Source organism: Taeniopygia guttata, chromosome 5 (assembly GCF_048771995.1).
Source record: "Taeniopygia guttata chromosome 5, bTaeGut7.mat, whole genome shotgun sequence".
Lineage (NCBI taxonomy): Eukaryota > Metazoa > Chordata > Aves > Passeriformes > Estrildidae > Taeniopygia > Taeniopygia guttata.
In genome coordinates, this window is record NC_133030.1 from 42105856 (window position 1) to 42126392 (window position 20537).

Below are 20537 nucleotides of genomic sequence, written 5' to 3' on the forward strand. Positions count from 1 at the left end.
TGGGGATTTAGAAATCTCTCACTCAAGAATACAAACTGCAAGGAGCTGGAGAAAGCAGCTCTGTGTGTCATTCATTGCCAAGTGTTTCTTGATTCTAAGTTGGCCTATATATACACTATGAAGCTGGTCGATCCTCATTCCAACCACTGCCATAAGCCCAAGGAGTGAGTTTAGTATAAACTTTATTAAGAAATACCTTCCAAATTTCAAAGTATTGTAAAATACACTAATTAAAATTCCCCTGTCTATTATGCAGAATTATGCTGTCCTTGCAGAAAATAAGTGCTTTAGTAACTGCAAGTGGCTCCAACTCCTTGCACCCAACAGTCCAGCACTGACATAGGGCCCAGACTTACAGTGCAATTCCTTAATGTTGAAGATACTTCTCCAGGCTCCAAGGGTGGACTCCTCCTGCTGTGTTCTCCTAGCTGGTCTCTGCTTCTTTGGTCAGTAGTCAGAGGAGAGCTTTGGTGACTGCGCTGGCTCAGAATTTGGCTCCACACAGGGTAGTGTAGTCTAACAACAGGAGCATGGATCATACCAATGCTTCTAGCAGTTGCAGTTTTAACTTTTTTAAATAGGTTATTTTTTTTTTCCAAATAGCTGCCATGCTCGTGCCATCTTCCTCAGCCTAGTCAAATTTGGTTTAGGCTGGAGAGAGAAAAATTAAGAAGCACAAGTCATAATTGAGTAAATAAGTTTCAGTGTTTCCATATTCTTTACCCTAATACAGTCATTCCTATGTTAATACCTAATTCAAAGTCCCACCTGATTTTCAACAGAATCCAATTTAATAAAGCACAGTAATAGCAAAAGGGAGGAGTAATGATTTTGTTTTACATTTAAATGTAACCTGATTTAAATATAATTTAAATGTGACCTTGTCTAGTGGAAGGTGTTCATAGTCATGGCAACTAGATGATCTTTAAGGTCCCTTTCAACCTAAACCATTTTATCATTTTATAATAAATGTTGCTATTCCTTTGCTTTATCCCCATTTTATAGGATCTTAAACTTTGGGAAAGTAAGCGTTTGTTTAATTAGCATCTTTGCCACTAGCAGAATTTTAGAATTTCCATGTTTTTCGAATTTTACACTTCAAAACTGCGAGCACTTTAACTGTATGCTTAACCTTAACGGCACTATTCAAGTCAGTGTGACTATTCAAATAATATATGGTAAGATCTTTGCTAAAGTGTTTAAAGGACAGATGGCTTTTGTCCTAAAGTTTTATTTTATTGATAGCAATACGTAACAAGTCAAGTAATACAAGGCCAGTGGTGATGGTTTCAAACTGGATGATCTTAGTTCTAACACGCATACACGATGCACCTCTGATAACCCAGAACACGGATTACCAGAGGTGTGTCCCACACAGTACCTGTTTTTCCTGCTGTAGATGGTCTATGTCTGCAAGAGGCAGCATTGAAGGTCTTCCATGAGCACACTGGAAGGGTAGCTTGCAAGATGACAAAGCTTCAATAAGCCTGCAGCTCTCCTCCAAAGTCAAATGCTCATTAAACTTAATAGCTCCTGAAAAAGAGAGACACATTCTTGGCCCTGCTGCCAAAGAGGACTTCACTTCCTTCTACAGCTGTGGTTTTTAGTGAAAACTTCAGGGGCATCTCCCAAAGATCAGCTGAGAGGTTGCAAAGGCAACCCAAAGGCTGCAGTGTGGCAGACCTGGGGCTCAGCTCAGTTAAAGAGTCTGCTGTATAAGGAGATTAGCTTTCCACAGCTTAAACTTTAATGTAGTCCAAGTCTGATGGACGGTAAGATTATTACATTTTGGCATTTCAGGTAACGTTGCAAGAGGCAAATGGGCTTTTCTGTGTGTGTGTTACAGCTGAAGTTGGAAACAGTTCACAAATCAAGAAGTATTAAACCAAAATAAACAGTTTCATAGGCTTTAGTGGCTCTCTGTGACTGCCACGGACAGGTATCACTTCTGAAACCAAGTTCTAGCCCTGCCACCGAGTCCGGTCTCACAAATCAGCACTTAAAGGCATCCAGAAGAAATTCAAGCAGAACATTAGGGAGTTATTCCAGAGGTGTTTGCAAACTTCAGCCTTTACAGCTGCACAAGACCATCTGCAATACGCTTTCAGCCTTGATCCTTTTTTAGACAAAAACCCAAAACCTATTGACTGCCAATTTAAAACTGAGACATTGTTGAGAAAACAGATACTTCTGCTTCACATTTGCCCTTTCAGTGTGATCTTGTTGATACTGTATATGGCACAGGAATTGCAACAAGAGGCTAGACCTTCTGCAGTCAACACCATTCACTGCTGGGTGCTAGAAAGCAACAGTTCCCTGAGAAGATGTAAATTTTTACCACATTCCTTCCAAAAGTACTTGATATATTGAAGGCACACTTAAACTACCACTTGGGATACTTAAAGGAAATCTAAAATTTTGAAAGAGTGGCTAAGTGTTCTTTCCTGCATGCTTTCAAGCAGATTCTAGCACCTTTCCCCTTGGCCCATCACAGAGCTGTTATTTGAATGGTTTAGAGTACACACAGATGAATGCACCTCTGAACTGTATGTTTCACATGAAGGTTGGGAAGTATCTTAGGCCTGTACATGACGAAACTGGGGGAGTATCACTTATCCCTTAGTGCTGCCCATGAGCATTACCTCCTCATTCCTAAAAATAGTCTTTAACCCTACAATAGCTGCAAACACATCCAAACACTGCCCCAGGGAGGATGATGTGTAGAGAGAAAGGTTTGGAGAAAGAAAAAAAAAAAAAAGCCAAAACAAAAGGAGAAAGAATGAAAGAAAAGTACTGTTTCCCTACCATGACAGGCCTGGGAAGCTAACACCTTCAGAAATGTCAGAGGCAGTGTCCCTCGTGCTCCTCCTCTTGTGGTCTGTAATAGCTAAAAGCAGTAAAGGGAACATCATATTACTTTCCATTTAATATGAAAAAAAAAGAACTGTAACACAAAGGAAAGTAAAAATGAGGAAAAGCTAGGGGATTGTTTGGTCCACTCTCATTTGAAGCTCAACACACTAAGCTTTGGATGTTATAGTCAACTCTAGAAGTAGACAGCAACTCACCTCAACTTGTTCTTGAATAAGCTCCTAGAAAGAGAAAAGGTAATGTCATCAGTTGCTATTTTTCCCTTCCATCCCCCTACCCTACTTTGTTCACATCTGCATATAATTTACTGTGTGACTGCCAGAATAAAAAAAAGTGATACTGTTCATAATACAGTGACCACAGTCTGGAAGATCTAGGTAGAAGTCCTGACCTCCCACTGCAAGTAATCACTTCAGACATTTCTCCCTCAAACTACAGAACATCTAAAACAGTGGTTTTTAGAAAGCCCCACTGACCATGTAGAGATTTGATGGAAGCAACTTTAATATTTCTGATAAATAAATATTATTTTTTAGACTTATTCATTTTACTGTTCTTTCATTTAATAATTTTTTCTGTTCCTTCGAGCATTTACTGTCCAATTAGTCATCCATGTGCAGTAAACTGTTAAAATATCTTTGCTATATACAGTTTTTCTTAGCTTCTCCACTAGTCCAAGTCTGAAACAGTCTTCTATCATTTCAGTTAGAAGACTGAAATGATAGTGATTTCATTCAGTGATTTCAGTTTGGGGACTATTTAGCTACTAAAAGGGATGGCATTCACATTTGCCAGAGAACTTCGTTGTCTCTTTCATAACCGAGATCCTGTAATACTCTGGGCCAAGAACACAGAACAAGACCTACTATCATAACTTCACCCATATCCACAGCTGACCTCCACAATACTTTTAGTGATAGGTTGTCTTTTCCGTCGTAATTCATTGGCTTCTCTTTCTATAAAACACATTGGCACTTTCCTCACAAGAATCAAGGAGTTGTTTGTCTCAGGAAATGATAATTCAAGACCCAAGTCCTCCAAATTTTTGTAGCAGCATCTGAGGGGAAAAAAAAAGCAACAGAAATAAGACATCAACCACTGTATCTATGACTCCACAGCACATGTAGATATTTCTGTAGTCCACATATATGGTTTCCTTATACCACTTCCTCTAAGAGTTTCCCATCTCAAAATCCATGCCTCATGATATTCTAAGTAATTTTGCCCTTTCAGCTTACATTCAGATGTTTTTTCACTCCAATCAACCATGCATTTTTTATGTTCCACAACTACGAGATCTAAGAGTTCCTGTATTATGTGAAGAGAGGCTTTATTTCTCAATCTAAAAATCTGCCTTTTCTGAAGATGCACAAGATGTCTTGTTTAACATACAAACATTCCAAATATTGAAATTACACAGCATTAAGACTACTTGAAGTCTAATCTAAAGGAACTGTGATTTCAATTAACATATATTAGTAAATACTTACAATGGAAAAAATATTTTAAGAAATCTATGATGGTTTAATGAACTTTATATCCTGTTAAGCAAAGAGAACACAGGAAAGAACAACCTCTAGTTAATTATGACATATGTCAGCCTGTGGATGGAAAAACACACACAAAAATGAGACTTCACAGATAGATGAGAGCTTATCTTCAAAATGAAAACAACTGTAACAATATATACTTCATTAATTCAGGGAGTATTCACTTAAAACAAAGGTGGTAAAGGTTAGTTCTAGAAAAGAAATTTTTTGAACAAAAAATAGAAAGAAGCAAATCTAAACTTACCTAAATCAATAATGAGAATAGTACAATTATTAGTCTCCATATGAACATGGCTTGTGAAATTCTACTCAAAAAAAAAAAAAAAAAAAAAGAAGACATGTATAGCCTTCAGCAGGCTATACAGAAAGAAAGACAAAAAGTCCATTGTGAATGAAATAACAAAATCCAAACAGCTATTGAAGTCAACTGGGCTTTTCTATTTTTTTTTTTATTATTATTAAAAGAAAAAAATAAAGAAGGAAGTTCAAGAGAGTCAACAGAACAATGCATTACTACAATGCTTAGTAGATAAATAACAGAACCAAAGCTGCAGGTGAAACAGAGGCCCAGCTAACAATTAAATTGCAAGCATAGCTGAAGTGAAAGGTCTTTTTGACAAGTCATTTTATTACACCAAATTTTACCACAGAATACAGTCACGGTCTGACAGTAACAATAACCATAGAATTTGGATTTTCAAATAATACGTTTCATTCATAACTTTTTAGTAATTATAGTCTCACAGAGCAATTGCAAAGGGATAAACTTCTAATACAGACTGAAAAATTAAGTCACACAATAAAAGTACTAGCATGCCAGCACCACTAAGCTTTGCTGAAAATCACAACTGGCATCCCTCTGTGCTGACTATTCAACCAGTGTCCTTGGAAGAAACACATGCCTTTTTGATTTACTTCCTTACTCAGTTTTGTAGAATGTTTGTGATTTACTTGATGAAAAAAGTAGGTCTCAGAATGCATTAGCTCTTTCTAAAAGCCTTTAATGCCACCACTTAAAAGTAGATAAAAAAGGAAATGCAAAAGGTTGTCATGGCTGGAGAAGCAACATCTACTACGATTTAGAGACTGTGGAAGCAAGGTATGCTGGCAACAGATGGTCAGCGTTCAACACGAGTCCTGATCTGTATCCTTATGACTGTTTATTAATGATGTGGAAAAAAAGAGGCATGGTCAAGCAAGCAAAATTGTACAAACCACAAAATTATTCTGGTCAGCTGAGACTAGAGACAAAGTTGAACTCAATCAGAATTTAAAACCAGTAGAAAAATGAAGAATGAAATCAGTAGGATGAATGAAAAATGGGCAGAAAAATTGAATTTACTTACTGATAATTTACAAATTATCAGAGGTAATTTGACCTATTTCTACTTTTGGCTGGCTTCTACATAAACAACAAAAATTCAAAAAATAACCCCCACTACTCTGTTTCTTTGCCTTGACTATCCACAGACAAGCAGCTCAGATAAATAGCAGTAGCCAAAAAAGCAAACCAAATATCAGGTGTGGATATAATAAACAGAAAATATGGGCATAGCTGCAAAGCTACAGTACAAATCAATGGGATTCTTTCACTTGGTATATTGTATTCAATTTTAGCCATCCATTCTCTAAAGTAGATCTATTAGAAATGAAAGACATTCACAGATGAGTGCAAAAATAAAGCTGAACAATATTGTAACATTAGCAACAACATCATTGAGAGGTGGGAACAACAAAGACATCCAAATATTACTGAAAAATGAACAACACTAAGCAAGTGTATCCCTGCAACAGGCAACAATCTTAATAAGGACTGAATCAGCTGCTGTTGAGCTTGCCACAGGAATCACAAAAAGAAAAAAAAGAACAGTAATGAGGTAATACTGACAGAACTTCATCTGAAAATTCAGAACAATGCACTGAAAAAAACTCACGAATGCATGTGGCAAGTGACAGACAGAGATTTTGGGGGAAAGAGAGTTTCAATAGGTCTGCAATAGTCCAACAATAAATCTGTATCTAAACTCTAAAAGTACAAAAGTTAAATATCTTAATTGTAGCTAGGTCACCATTCTGAAACATTTGGGAAACAGTGTTCATTAGTTACTCTTGGCAGTCACCTAGGAAAAGGAATGTGTTTTTGAAGGATTCACAATAGAGACTTTCCATACCCCATCCTCCTCTTCTCAAAAAGTGCCTGTAAAGTCAGTACCTAGGTCGACAGTCTGGGCACTGCACTCCTTTGTGCACTCCCAGTCCTGAGCCCCAGACAGGAGGAACTGTTGGAAGCTGCTTTGGCAGTCTTCTGGCCCACACATGAAGGTTTACTTTCCCAGGGAAATCAGAGCACACTGCAAAGGCACAGCAATGGCACACCCCAGGGTTTTGTCTTGAGATGTTGTAACAACATGCCTAAGAAGCATATCTGTTTCCCTCAGTACAGACAGAGCCAACTGGGCTCTGCTCAGGAAGGAATCAACAATTTTTCTCCCGAGTTTCATGGTAACCTGGCACCATATAGAGATCTTCCTGGTCAGCAGAGACATCCCCCGAAATTGAGAGTTATTTGTCACTACTAACCGTAGAAATCTTCTTTGCTCTTCAGTAACTTCAATCTCCAAAGGGGGAGAGATGGAGGATGACAGTATTTTCTTCTTGCCACATGCTGCAGCTTCCTTCTCATAAGAATCTGTGAATGAAACATTTAGAAGTATCCCTCTTAAAATATTTACGGAGGCATTACCCTTAATGACCCTCTGGTTTGGCACGTAATCCCCTGCTTGGATTTAAAAAATGACCACAGAATGCCTTCTCTTGAAACTTGCGGAGGACTGGGAATGTCACAAACCAGACATCCAGTCTCTGGGGAAGGGTTGGTTAATGCCACTTTGTTTTTTCCCACCAGTTCCAAAAAAAAGTCACCCTAAATAGCAAAACAACCTACTGATATATTTGGTTCAATTCAGAGAGAACAAATTTTCCACAGAAAAGTCAGATATAAATGGAGTTTAAATACTATTCATTAAGCATTTCTCCCTTCAGTCTTCACCTTTTTTCAGTACCTGACCAAAAGGAGCAGAGTTCCTGGAACACTTGGCAGGAACTGCGCAGTGTTTGTTGATGTAAGAGAAAGTCAATGATTTTTAAGTACTTGATGGATGACTATTGTGCTTTTTAACGCTGAAACCAATGGCTAATGAGCTTACATAGGAAACTATTATCCCTTTGCAAACAGTCAGACTGTGGAAATTTTAGGCTTTAAGCACAGTATTCAGCTAAAAAGGAACCAAATTAACTAGGCTCTTTACTCAGCATCCCATGTCTTATTCACAGTATAACCACACAAACGTATTGATGTTGCTTTATTTCCTCTTCATTGTTCTTCCTATCAGTCTTCCTGCTCTTTCATTATGTCAGGACTATTTTAGTTCAATAGTCCTGTGGGTAGGGAGTATATCTTTTATTTTTGGAAAGGCTGTAAGAATTTTCAGCTGCCAATATTATGATTCCTACAGATACTGAATGTCTGCACTCTTCTATGAATCAGGATAAAGATGTCAAATGGATATCGTATCAGCTCTGCACATCCCAGAGAGCTCATTTGTAATTTTCTGTGCACTGATTATCTTTGTTTCTTAGACCACCCGAATCCTCACCTGCAATCAGCTGCTCCAAGCGGATCCGTTCATGAGCTGCATGTTGGTCCACCAAAATCAAGAGGTTTCCATCTAAAAATGTACCACAACAGATGAGAAATAGGCAACTTTGTACCAGACAACTGCAGAAGTCAGGAAGAATAACCACTTCCCAGAGGCCACATTTAGAAGTAAGTATCAGCTTGATTCACAGAAACAAAGTGAGGAGGAGGCTGTGTTGGCAGAACATAAAGTTACTACAGAACAGAAATTCAGTGGTCTGAAATGGTGCTTAAATTAGGTAATTAAATTGAGTCACAAACACTTGTCTATTGACATCTTCATCCAACTTCAGAATGAGAGCAGAGATCACCTATAAACTGTTCTGTTTGACACAGTCCTTTAAAATGATACAAAACCTACTGATTTTCAATGCCTTTTTCGTACCGCTTCAGAAAGCTTCAACAATTAATATGTCCAGACACTGTGAACAGAGCCTGAAAGGTATTAGCAATTTGAGTACAAGCTATTTTTATAAAATTAATCTGAAGGCAGTAGGAACACTCAGCAATGTCCAAAATAAATACAAAGAAGATCCAAGAAATTTCAAGCAAAGACTAAGGTTTTCCTCTACTAACAATATCATCCCAAGGCAAGAAGAGATTACAAATAGGACAGTGCTCCCTCTGCAGTCTACTTGACAGCCACCTCAACTTCATGCTTTTAACCAGTCTTACCTGCTTTTTTTTCCATTCCATTCCTAGTGTTAATTAAACAAGCGATAAATTTATTGTCCACTTGCTGAAGAACCTGTAAGATACTCATAAAACTCATTATAGAGCAGTACAATTATTTTTAAAATTAAGGCAAACAATAAAAGCCAAAAATCAAAATTGATCAAGACCAACAAATAGCTAGTATGACTGGAAGCCACATCTTTCCTAACCCAAAAGGCTTAGCAAAACTAGACTGAGAAGCTATATAGCTATTCTTTATCAATTCTAAATATGGGAACTAAATATGGAAAAGGCAGGCATTATTTAAGCTAAAAGATAATACTGGCAGAAGGTCAAATGACTATTAAATGGTCATGAAACAGTTTAGTCTGAATTTAAGAGAAAGTTTCAAAATTAAAAAAAAATCTGAATAAACTTTTCTAAAGATAGTAATAAGGGCATGAGTACTAACTGTTCTAAGGTGAATTAGTCACGTAGAGACCTCCTTAAGTTGGAAATGAAAGCTGTGCACAGTGACTCTGAGTAATTGATCTGTTGATATCACCAAAAGATAATATAAACAACTTATTTTAACCTGCTAGTCATCTGCATAAGAAAGGAAGCAATTTTTCCCTTCACTTTTTGATTTAGAATTTGCCTCTATGACTTGATTTTGCTTTCCCCTCAAGCATCAGAAATCAACTAGAGCAATACACAATACTGAGATGAGGTGCACAATGCTTTCACTATCTTATTGTTAGATTTCTAGTATATAGATATGGTGTTATGGAGGAATTTCTCACAATGTCACATAGATAGCTCACCCTGAATTCTGTTTCACAACATGTGCATTGTTTACCTGATAGGTAAAAATTAATGGATGACTCTATTTCTTTTGCAGGGATACAAAACTAATGATTTTTTTTATTCTTTTCCTGTTGCATGATGCAATATTTTCTGCTTTTAATCTTTTGTAGAGAGATTCTCCAAATTGCTATAGGGTACTGAAGGCAGTATTTACGTTTTTCAGAGATAAGTAGTAGTAATTTCCTCTAGTTTTGCCTTCTTAAAAACATAGAAAGGAAAACATGACACAGGTAATCACAGAAACATTCAGTGAGTTTTAAAGAACAGTTCTTATTATGAGAAAACAGATAAATGCTACCTTCCATTCTCCATCTTTCCTCTCTTATCTTTGTGAAACATAACCTGTTCACTGAAACATAACCTGTTCACTACAGTAATTTTATTTACTCCTATTACTCATGCACTCACAATGTAAGTAAGGAAATTATTTGAATCTTTGTCCACCCTGGAGATGAACATTACCATGCCTCCCACAGTCAGAACCTGCAATCTCTAAGTCAGCAATCTGACCGCATAAGAGTAGTGCCAGCTGGACCTGTAAGCCTTTTGTCAGTGGGATGCAAGAGAGGGAGAGAATCCACTCTGGCATTTCTACCCAAGCCAACCATCACACATGTAAGTTGAAGACTTATATTTACATTAGCTTTTAAACTAAGAATCAAAACATTTGAATAAAAAACCACTGAAATAATAAAATTTGATGTTATTATGCCACTTTTAAAAATCACTTTTAATTGCAGACATAAATATTAGGGTGAAATTTCAAGTTTTTCCATTAAATCTTGGATTTGATTTTGAAATCACTCTGCTAAGGAATTAAATTTCTAAGGTAAATAAAAAAGGAAGATACAGGACACATTTAAGAGAAATATGAACTAAGAAAATGCTAAACAACAAATATAAAAATTGTACTTTGAACTATAATTTAGTTAATAATGTTTCTAAGCAGCAGTAGCAGGGCTATCTCTTGATTTTGGTATAATCATACTAGTCAAGTAGTTTTAGAGTTACTTGAAGATAGCTGATTAACCACGAGATGATACTAAGATATGGCATGACACACATGTCTTCTGTATCACACATGACCTATAAATCTGTTAGTGCTCGTGATAATTAGGAATATGACCTGTTTTCCTGGATATTTCTTTCCTACCAGGTAGAAACATCAGCAAGTCCCAGCTGCTGAGTAGGATTTCAGATATGAAAGCTAGTAATAGATTATATTGTACCTGCATTGAATGAACCATGTCTTTGGTGAAACGATAAGGATACAAGATATTGTGAATTTTCACAGCCAAACTGTCAGCCTGACCACTGGTCACATCAACTGCAATCTGTAAAAACAGTATTCCACATCAAGGAAAGGCTAAATGATATGGCAAAAAAACCCCAAACACACAGAGCAAATACTTCAAATTAACTAGTTTTAACAAAAACTGGAAATAACTCTGCATTTCACAAACCAAGCTTTCTACACAAGAATAACACCAACTAAAAAAATCATCTCGCAATTCCTCTGCTTCTGTCCCCACGCATCTTTTCCATCTGGCTATTACCTGGTAATTTCAATGAGTCCAGCGGATTCCAAGTACCTATCAAAAGCTGAAGTTAATTATCAGCCCACGTGAGCTCTCAGGGGATGGCATTACAAAGAATGCATTACCCCGGAATGAGTCAGAGCACACGTCACTGCAAGGACTGAACAGAAGTGTTCCCTTCCAGAAACTCACCAGCAGGTGGTTTGCAGCTCCGTGCCTATTGTTTGCAGGTGGAAATGGTTACATACATATGTTTACACACACACAACATGAGGATTAAAGATAATGCTGCCTCATGACAGCAAAGGAAGTTTTTCCAAAAGCTCCAACATTGTTTCCCTTGTTTCCCTCTCACATGCTGTAATCCTGCCAGGCTTTTAAAACAGCTATGGTAAAATACCCTTTTAAGACCTGTTCAAACCTGGGTTATTCTATCTCTATAGACAGACACAATTTTGCCATTCGATAACTTTTAATTTTGACATGACTACCTCTGTAGAGGGAAAGATGGTTTACAAGGCTTTGGTTTTGGAATTATATAAAATTAAAGATTAGCCTGATACCTGCCTCCCTTTGAATAAATCCACAAAAATTACTTGCATCTAAACAGCCTATAAAAACCAAAACTTCCAGGACCATAGTGTAATATATCCCTGGATAACTTATATGCAACAATCATTATATTTGCAATTTTGGACCCAATATCAGAAAATAACAAAAATCTAAAATTATGCCTATTTCAGCATGAGATGCAAGTTAATACTTACCTCTGGGCAGGGAACAAAAACAGGATTATCCCATTCTAAAAGCAATGACTGGAGAGACTCCCCTTCAGCATCTAGGAATGAAAACACAGATAATACAGGAACTACCACCATCTGTCAATAGAATGTTCACTGGGGACCTCAACCTCACACAAGTATTATTTCTTTTTTTCCTTCATAAAAAGGGGAGAGTGTAAAAATAAATAATGGAACATGGCACTAGGCTTCTTTACTGTCTGCTTTAACTAGGAAGAATGTGCATCTTTCTGACTTTTGAAAATGCTGCAGCACAATTTAATAGGCCTGAAAAAGGTATGAAGGGATGGTAGGGAAAGAAAGACCTGTTTAGCTACCGACTCCCTCTGGACAAAGTTACATACCAAAAAGATTATTTCATCCTTTCCACTGCAAAAAAAAAAGTGTGAGGATTGAAACTATTTTTCACATTCCAAGGCTGGAATGAGTACAAAGAAGGGAGTAGGTAATTATTCTTTAAACTCATGACATAATTCAACAAAGAACTGGGAATTTCATCCTGTAAATAAGTATTATTTAACCTGTCTTCAACCCAAATTTTTTTTTCCAGTTTTAGATTTGAGATGACTCACACAGTCCCATTGTTAACAGACCTTGAGTAATTCTGGGTTCCTGTTGGGACATCTGGGAGAATTCTTTGATTTGTTTTTACCACAGAACACTGTGTCCTGGAAAGCTGGCCCTACCTCTCAGATTCTGGCTCGCCTGAGTCTTCTCTTTTCGAGGTCTAGGTAGGAAGGGAAGCACAATCTCACTTCTAAAGGGATGGCATCTGAACTGAAACCCTAAACAAAAATAAATTTACTGCTGCATAAGAAGTATACAAAATTACTAAAAGCTATAAATTTATTATAGTCTTACAAAGGAGCATGTGCTTAGCCATGTAAAATTTTGAGTATCACACAGATTTTGCAACCTAATATTGAGAAATGACAACACACATGTAAAAAACTGAGAATTATCAGACATACATGCCTTGGGAAATGTAAAAATATTACCATGGTTTCTGCAGGACTGTATTTAAAAATTGGCTGCTGCCTTAAACTTGTAATAATTATTTCCAGAATTAGTGCAACCAGAAGTGTTTCCCCAAAGAGGAAGAACTCATATAGTAATCTATCAGAGATCAAAACATTGTTGAATTCCCTATTAAGGAGCAGCAAAACTGTCAGTCTATCACCATTCCTGTCAATACTTAATACAGTTATCAGGAATTTGTAAAACTGAAAACTACACGTCAGTGAGCCCACACGAGGTAACAAGAGTTAGTCCAACAATATGTTCCCACCCACCCAGAAATGATTTAATATTACAAACTTGTATTGTTATCAAGAGTATTAAGAAAAGTGGCTCAGATTTCCAGCACGCTGGTAAACATTTCACCCTTCCTTTGGTACAATTCAGTCTTTCATTCTTTGTGAAATAATAATGAATTAATAAAGTTCCTTTCTACCAAGAAATTAAGGGTGTGCATTCAGGAAAAGAGGCAGAGTGATAATGCCAAAGAAAACCATCTGTGTGCTGATAAGCTCAGTGTGAAAAGGCTCTATAAAATCTTAGGCCAGTCCATAGACTCCTGACTGTTGGCTCCATTCTAATGAGGACCAGTGACCCTGGAGACTGAGAATCCTTTCCAGAATCCAAACTGACAGCCCAGCACTGGAGAGTAACTCAGCATCCCACTGTCACAAAACCCAGAGGAAAGGACAAAATGGCCCAATGTAGTTCCTGCTAAACTGTGGGAAATTGAAGAATGCTGCCTAATTCAGACTCTGGCAGAGCTTTTATAGCTATTGTAATGAAAAGACAATATCTCTCAAGTTCATGGAAGAATCTATCATATGTAACAATACAGGTCCAATATTTTATATATGTAATAGACAAAAAGTCATCTCCCTGTTTTTTTCTTGAAGGAAAAATCCTTGTTCAAGATATATATTGTTCAGAAAGTTAGGATTTACTTGCTCCAAGGCTGGTGATACTTCAGACTTAGAGATACTATTAATATGATTCTTCAGACATAGGATAATAATATATATACTTCATGCAGGCAACACCCACACAATTACCATACAAGAACATTCATTTTCACTTGCCTCAGATCATGAAGATATACCAGTGCAATGACATAACATAATGTAAAGAACAAAAATTGCCAATATAGCTGGCATAACAACAAAGATCAGGTTGAGCTAGGATAGTTTCCTACTACAAATGCATTGTTCAAAAAGGCATTCAATGGTGGAATTAAGTTTGATGAATTTTCCTGTAGCAATCCGTTTAATCAGGATGAAGATGCCTGGGTCTGGCCTACAAAATCTAACATCTCTTAGGCACATGGCTTGTGGCTGGAAAAGATGACAGACAGCCACTGCTGTCATGAAAAAGAGGATATGATTATTCTTACCTACTTCCACCTATTGCTAAGCAGTGTAACTTCCCTAGAATTGTGTATGAGATGCTATTCTTAGGGACGACAAAATTCTAAGTCAATACCATGGGGTTACTGACACTATTCTAAAAAGCAAAATGAAAGCATACAAGTGAGGAAATTATTCTGCTCCTGGGTATTAGCAGCAGTCCAAAACAGTGCTCAACATTAAGAGACATGAATGCTGTGTTAGGACACAGGTATGTTTATTCCTATGGCTGAAAGGAACAAACATCCTTTGCTTCAAAAACATATGAAAGAATGTGTTTGTTGAACTTTGAAAGCCTAAGAGCTATAGGATCTAGCCACAGTTCAAACACCTTGTGAAGATTTGGGAGGTCCAGCTCTTAATCTAAGAAAATAATAAAATCAGACATCTCCCCAAAGAACTGACAGAGTTTAGAAAGACTGGCACCACTGATACAATGGAGAGTAACACCAATGCTAAGGCTAAGAACAGTGCCATGGGAGATAAAAAGATGCAATACAATATATGTCTTCAAAACCTACTGACTCTACATTATCTGAAAGCTTAAGTGTACATGAGGTATTATCTCCATAAACACAAATGCACTATCCAACATTTTGGATAGAAGGTCAAGGTCTGCATCTCAGGGCTTTGGCTGGTTACTAAAGAGTACTGTGGGCAGCAAAACTGGCATACCACAGAAACTAAAATGTTAGTCAAGGAATGTATATTTGCACTTGCAAGTAGTTTTGATTAATAAAAACTTGCATCAAATTTTCTGCAATGGAACAGAATAGATATTAAAAGCTCTTGGCATCAATTATTATACATAAAGGGGAAGAGCTCAGCAACTGAAACACCTACTGCACCAGTGTTTCTGTGACTGGTGACAAACAAGGAAGTAACAGACAAAAATGGAACAAACCAAAGGCTATGACAATTGATTAGACAATTTTTTTTACATGATAACTAGAAAGAAGTCCAAACTACTTTTTCAAAACAAATTATGCAGTAGAAAATAAAGTCTACACCAAGAATGGCTGCATCTTCACTCATAAAATCTGCCTATAGACAAAATGAACAACAAGAACACACATATATCCCTTGAATGGAAAATTATCAAAGACAGTACTAGACAGACAAACTAGATTAGGAAGATTCAGAAAGTCAAAACCCAACCAACAGATCAGTGAAGACTCATGAACACCATGCCCCTGAAAAAAAATAATACAATGCTGGGTTCTTTCACTAGTAGAGAAGGTCCACCATCAAAACAGCAACAATGCTGTACAACATCTGCTACAAAGTGTGAAAGAACAGCCTGCCTTCTAAAACCCATGGACAGGAGACTACACATTCCCAATGAAGTTAGATTTTTTATTCATCTTTCAAGGGTTGCTTTAAATTTTGTATGCAGTTTGAAAAAAGGTCATTTTAATATAAGGCTCTCTTTAACAACACATTCTTAGAAACATAACTGTTTAGGACAAAATGGTAAAAAACACAGTATTTTTCTGGTACACTTACTTTGAAGTATGTTTCTCATTTTATATGTGACAACAATTACATATAACTGTTATCACAGAGAATGTCATTATGCCCACTGAAAAACTAGGCAGCTATCTGTTAATTGTCATGATGCTGAAAAATTTATTTTTACCATTTCATTAAAAATGATCTTTTAATTTCTTTACTGTTAATGTTTTACTGTCTCCATAGTTCCCAACACTTTGTTTTCCATGCAGCTATTACCTATAAGGTGGTGACTAATTCAGTAAAAGCTCTCAGGTGCTCCCAGCAAGATTATTTCATGCACCTAGAATGGTTTTCCTCCCATTTTTACAACCACCACCCCTCTTACCATTCTCTGAAACAACATTCACAGCCATTGTTGTTATATCTTGAATGCAGGCAGTTTGAAATCCTTCACTAGGAGGAGTGCCGTAGGTGCTGAGTCCCGTTGCTTTATTGATGTATACTGTCTTACCCGATACAGCATCAAAATCTTGCAGCCAGACAGAACACAACTCATTCCTGGGATTGTCTGTTCTTGTGTTGTCAGCAGAGAATTCCAAGTTCCTTTGTAAGGTCACATGTGGAACCTCAGTATCTTTCATATTTTGTTCTGAGGATTCACCTAATGTACTTTTATCTTTACAGATGATGTTAGTACAATCATTTTTAGCAGGTAATGATAAAACCGAAGAGACTGTGTACTCTCCTTCTATACTGCTGAGAGATGACAAGCTGATAGGACTCTTCACAGACTCTGCTATCACACCATCTGATTGAGAGCACACAGCCTCCTTAGAAATGCTGGACTTACACTCCCTCATTTTTTCCACTGAGGATTTATGTGTTTGACAAACATTATACAAAAAATCATTATTTGAGGATTCACGATCAAAAGAATGGTCATCTTTTCTATTTGAGTCTGTTTGGAACTGTTCTCCAAGTTGTCCTACTTCTTTGTGATCAGTTTTCATTCTGGACAGTTTGGATGATAATGATCCTGGAGATCTTTTACAACTTGTATCTTTGTTACTAACCAGAGAGTAATCTGACAATGTCAAAGGACTCTGACAAAGGGCCTGTGACATTTCTCCACTGCAAAATAAAGTCTTTTCTAAGGAACCAAAACCTTGGCTAATACTATTAGAATCTCTATCTTCTGCAGGTAGAGTTTCACAACTGCCAAAGTTATCATGATTGCCATTCCCATTCTTTGAAAAATCACAGTTGGTTTCTGAATTAAGAACTGGGAGACCACATTCATTTTGCTCTGACACGGGTGTTGGTAGTGTAGCCTTAACTCTCCCATAATACCTCCTGAACTTTTCCAATGATCCCAGCTGTGTGGACAAGCTCAGTTTCTTAGAGGGCTGCGATCTTGGCACAGCTATCTGTTTTCTTGTGTTTTTGATAACAATTTTCTTGCGAGGAATACCTGAAGAAGATGCCAGTGGCAATTCCGTATTGTTCGACATTTCATAAGGTCTTTTATGGGCAGCAGTAGGCACAGCTATCTCCTCCCTCAGCCGACGTGACAAAGGTTTGTTCTCATTACCATCAGTCATAACTACTTCTCTGGTAAGAGAAGCTGTATATTCTTTATTAGTATTACTGGAAATACCCTTAGCATTTGAAGACTGAAACACAACATTCACTTTGTGGTCAAAAATACCCTTGGCACTGACAGGGCCAGGCCTACACGGTGTGTTTAATGCAAGATTTGTTTCTGTTTGTTCACCGTCATGTGGGGACTCATTTTGCATAACACTTTTTATGAGGTCTGTAAGGCACAGCTTTAATGGCATTGAACTAACAGCCCCTCTTCTGGCATCATCTATCCCTTCAGCCATCCCCCTGTTTCTTCTTGCATTACACAGCCTCATTAATGAACTTCCAGAGACAGTTTCAGGTGCCACTGCTGTTTCAGTGGGCTCTCCTCTCTCAAGCAGTGATTGAATAACATCCTTATTTAAGACAAGAACCTTACTGCTTTCCTGCGTTACTTGACCTTGCTGGCTGCCCGCATCTTTTATATTATTCTCTGCACAATCCCCTAGGTCACCACAACCATATATTTCTCTTATTTCTGATCTGGCCCCTTCACTGAAAGAGGAACAAAGATGTTCTGAAGGTTTCAGATGAGTATCAGATACTTTTTGGGAACTCTTAGTGTATTTTGGCTCCTGTTTGGATGTATTTGATTTAATTAAATCAGAAATTGTGTCCTCTTTGCTTGGCAATGGAATCTCTGCTTTATTGTTCTTACATGGATCAGATGATTCAGCAGTGTTCTGAACTGGGGCATTTTTAGTTTCCTGTATACTTCTACTTGACTCTGTCAGATTTGAACTTTTTTTTCCAGTGATGGATTTCCTCTTGACATCTTTTGATTGCAAGCTACATATTTCATAAGAATCCACAATTTCATTACATGCTTTCTTAAAACTTTCCTGGATGCTCTTCTTATCAAGAATTGAAGACTTCAGAACTGGAGCATTATGCAAACAAAAGTCATTATGTTCATTAAATTCTCTGATGTCCTCACTACAAGGTTCAATAAATAAATGCTCTCGCTTCAAAAATATTTTCACTCCTTCCTCTATGCAAGTTAGAAGAATATCCCAGTTCTGGAACTCAATCAGAGTCTTTGCAGGTTCCAGGCATACATCATAGTCACTGTATGCACAGGTTACATTGAGAATAAAGATCCCATACAACTCCGGCCCAGAGCGATAGCGACCAGGACTTGAATTAGCCTGTCGGTTTGCAGGGACACTCTTTGCCTTGCAAATTACACTTTCTTTTCTTAATAAAAAATCAATTAGTTTATGTAGTCTTGTCTTTAAAACAAGCCTCCTATTCACATACAAGAACTGCATATTCTTATTGTAATGTCCCTCAGTACTGATAAAACCACTTATCTCAAATCCCCCAGATTTGTGATTTATTTCTCGCAGCTTCTGAGATCTGCCCAGTCCATAAATTTGACAAAACCGAGAATATACATCTTTTGTCTTAGGGAGCTGAAGCACCATAGAACAAGAAACATCATTTCTTAAAGAAAGGGAAACAGAAGGATGCATTAGCGAAACAGCCTCCACCTTCTGTCTCACTCTCTCAATTTCCAGCACAGGATCCATACACTTTCTCCTGACTGGTAACTGATGGAACAGATTGCACACGGTCACTGTAGTTCCGCCACTTGGTCTGTTCAATTCAGCTTCACATACTTCCAGTGCCTGCCCATTGTGAAACAGCTTCATAAACGTTTTTGCCGTCCTGCTGGTCTTAGATGAGATTTCCACTACGCTGGCCATGTTGGCTATACTTGCCAAAGCCTCTCCTCTGAAGCCATAGAAAGTCAGGTTATCTAAGTCTCTCACAGAGCTGCACTTGCTGGTGAAGTAGCGCTTTCCAACAGCCTTTAGGTCCTCCTTCCCCATCCCAGAGCCATTGTCCACCACCTGGATCTTAAAAGCTTCCAAATCCACCCTGATAGCTACACATGTTGCTTTGGCATCGATGCTATTGAGGACAAGCTCCTCAACACAGTGTCCGAGCGAGTTGACAGTGACTTCAGAACGCAACCTGGCTCGCACATCTTCCACCAAACGTCTGATCATGTCAAAATCTAGCAGATGAGAAACACAAGAAACTGCAGGGAGCTCACTGCTCCACGTTCCTTAAAACACAGAAAGACAAGGGAAAAAATTAAATTCAAATTAAAGACCTGGAAAGACTTTGATTTATTTCATTCACTCTCATAAATACATTTTTCTTAGGTTGTTTTTTTGGTTGTTTTTTTGTTTTTTTGTTTTTTTTATTCAGAGGCTTTTTCTGTGGGTACTTTCATGCTCATGCTCTGACTACACATTGTCAGTGCCTTCAGGGTAGATGGCCAGAGCCTGAGCCTAAGCTCCTTACTAACAAAATGCTGTGTTCTCAAACTTAGCATATCCAAATCACACTCCTACTGTATGAGGCCAAACTCAAAGGATCTGCAAGCAAAATGCTTCTACTGCAACTTTCATCAGAATTATAAATATCACCAAGAACTGGGCAGAAAGCTGCTCTTCTATTTTCACCTCTACGTCCCCACAAAAATTGACAGTCCTAGTCAAATAGCATCGGCTGCTACATATCCAGGAAAGGAGTAAAGCAAGCTTGGCAGTGGGTGTCAGGCACAAGGAGCAAGCTGTTTATGCGAAAGAGAACCCACTGTTTCCAAGTCCTTGGCGCCTACTGGTTTCCCAGTGGCCTTCACGGGGCCTGCTAGCCGTGCCTGGGGATCCGGTGCCGCCGCTGCGACAGGTCTCCGGAGCTGCCCGGCCCCGGGGGCTGACGAGGGCAGCGCGGACCCGCGGCTCAGCTCGCCGCCACACGCTGTCCGTGCCCTCCCCTCACGGCCGGAGCGCCCTCTGCTTCCTCGTCCGTCAGCCGCCGCCGCGTCCCGTCCCCGCCCCTCAGCACCCACCGCACCGGCCCCGCCGCGAGACCCGCGGCGCCGGGCTCCTCGCGCCGGCCGGCAGCGCGTGCGCAGCCGCGCGTGGGCGGGGCCCGCCCAAGAGCACGCCGGGAGTTGTAGTTTCCAGCCGACCGGGCCCAGAGAGGCCGGGAGCACGGCTTCCCCCTGGCCATTCCCGCACAGC

At 38.5% G+C, this 20537-nt stretch overlaps 1 protein-coding gene across 6 annotated transcripts; it reads right to left on the bottom strand.

Moving 5' to 3' along the window:
- Positions 1 to 165: 165 nt before the first annotated feature.
- Positions 166 to 20532, bottom strand: MLH3 (mutL homolog 3). 6 transcript variants are annotated; one of them, XM_072930272.1, is made up of 13 exons: positions 20368 to 20532; positions 16238 to 19570; positions 12664 to 12762; positions 11945 to 12015; positions 10869 to 10973; positions 8794 to 8866; positions 8078 to 8149; positions 7002 to 7110; positions 3769 to 3928; positions 3069 to 3092; positions 2806 to 2887; positions 1382 to 1533; positions 166 to 651 (listed from the first exon to the last, which is right to left on the bottom strand). In XM_072930272.1, exons 2-13 carry the CDS (start codon positions 19509 to 19511, stop codon positions 583 to 585), a joined length of 4290 nt encoding a protein of 1429 aa, XP_072786373.1. In that variant the 5' UTR covers positions 19512 to 19570; positions 20368 to 20532; the 3' UTR covers positions 166 to 582. The 6 variants fall into 6 exon arrangements, with proteins under 6 accessions (XP_072786373.1, XP_030130564.4, XP_072786369.1 ...); XM_030274704.4 differs by lacking the exon at positions 20368 to 20532 and adding an exon at positions 20108 to 20280; XM_072930268.1 differs by lacking the exon at positions 12664 to 12762 and having other exon boundaries at positions 20368 to 20430.
- Between the last annotated feature and the right edge of the window lie 5 nt (positions 20533 to 20537).

Excerpts from the sequence above, each read along its gene's own strand:
- MLH3 (XM_072930272.1), bottom strand. The coding sequence starts at position 19,511 with ATGATCAGACGTTTGGTGGAAGATGTGCGAGCCAGGTTGCGTTCTGAA. Across the intron at positions 8,150-8,793 it reads TGGAATGGAAAAAAAAGCAG|ATGGAAACCTCTTGATTTTG; the intron begins GTAAGACTGGTT and ends GTACATTTTTAG. Across the intron at positions 3,093-3,768 it reads TCACTAAAAGTATTGTGGAG|GAGCTTATTCAAGAACAAGT; the intron begins GTCAGCTGTGGA and ends TTCTCTTTCTAG.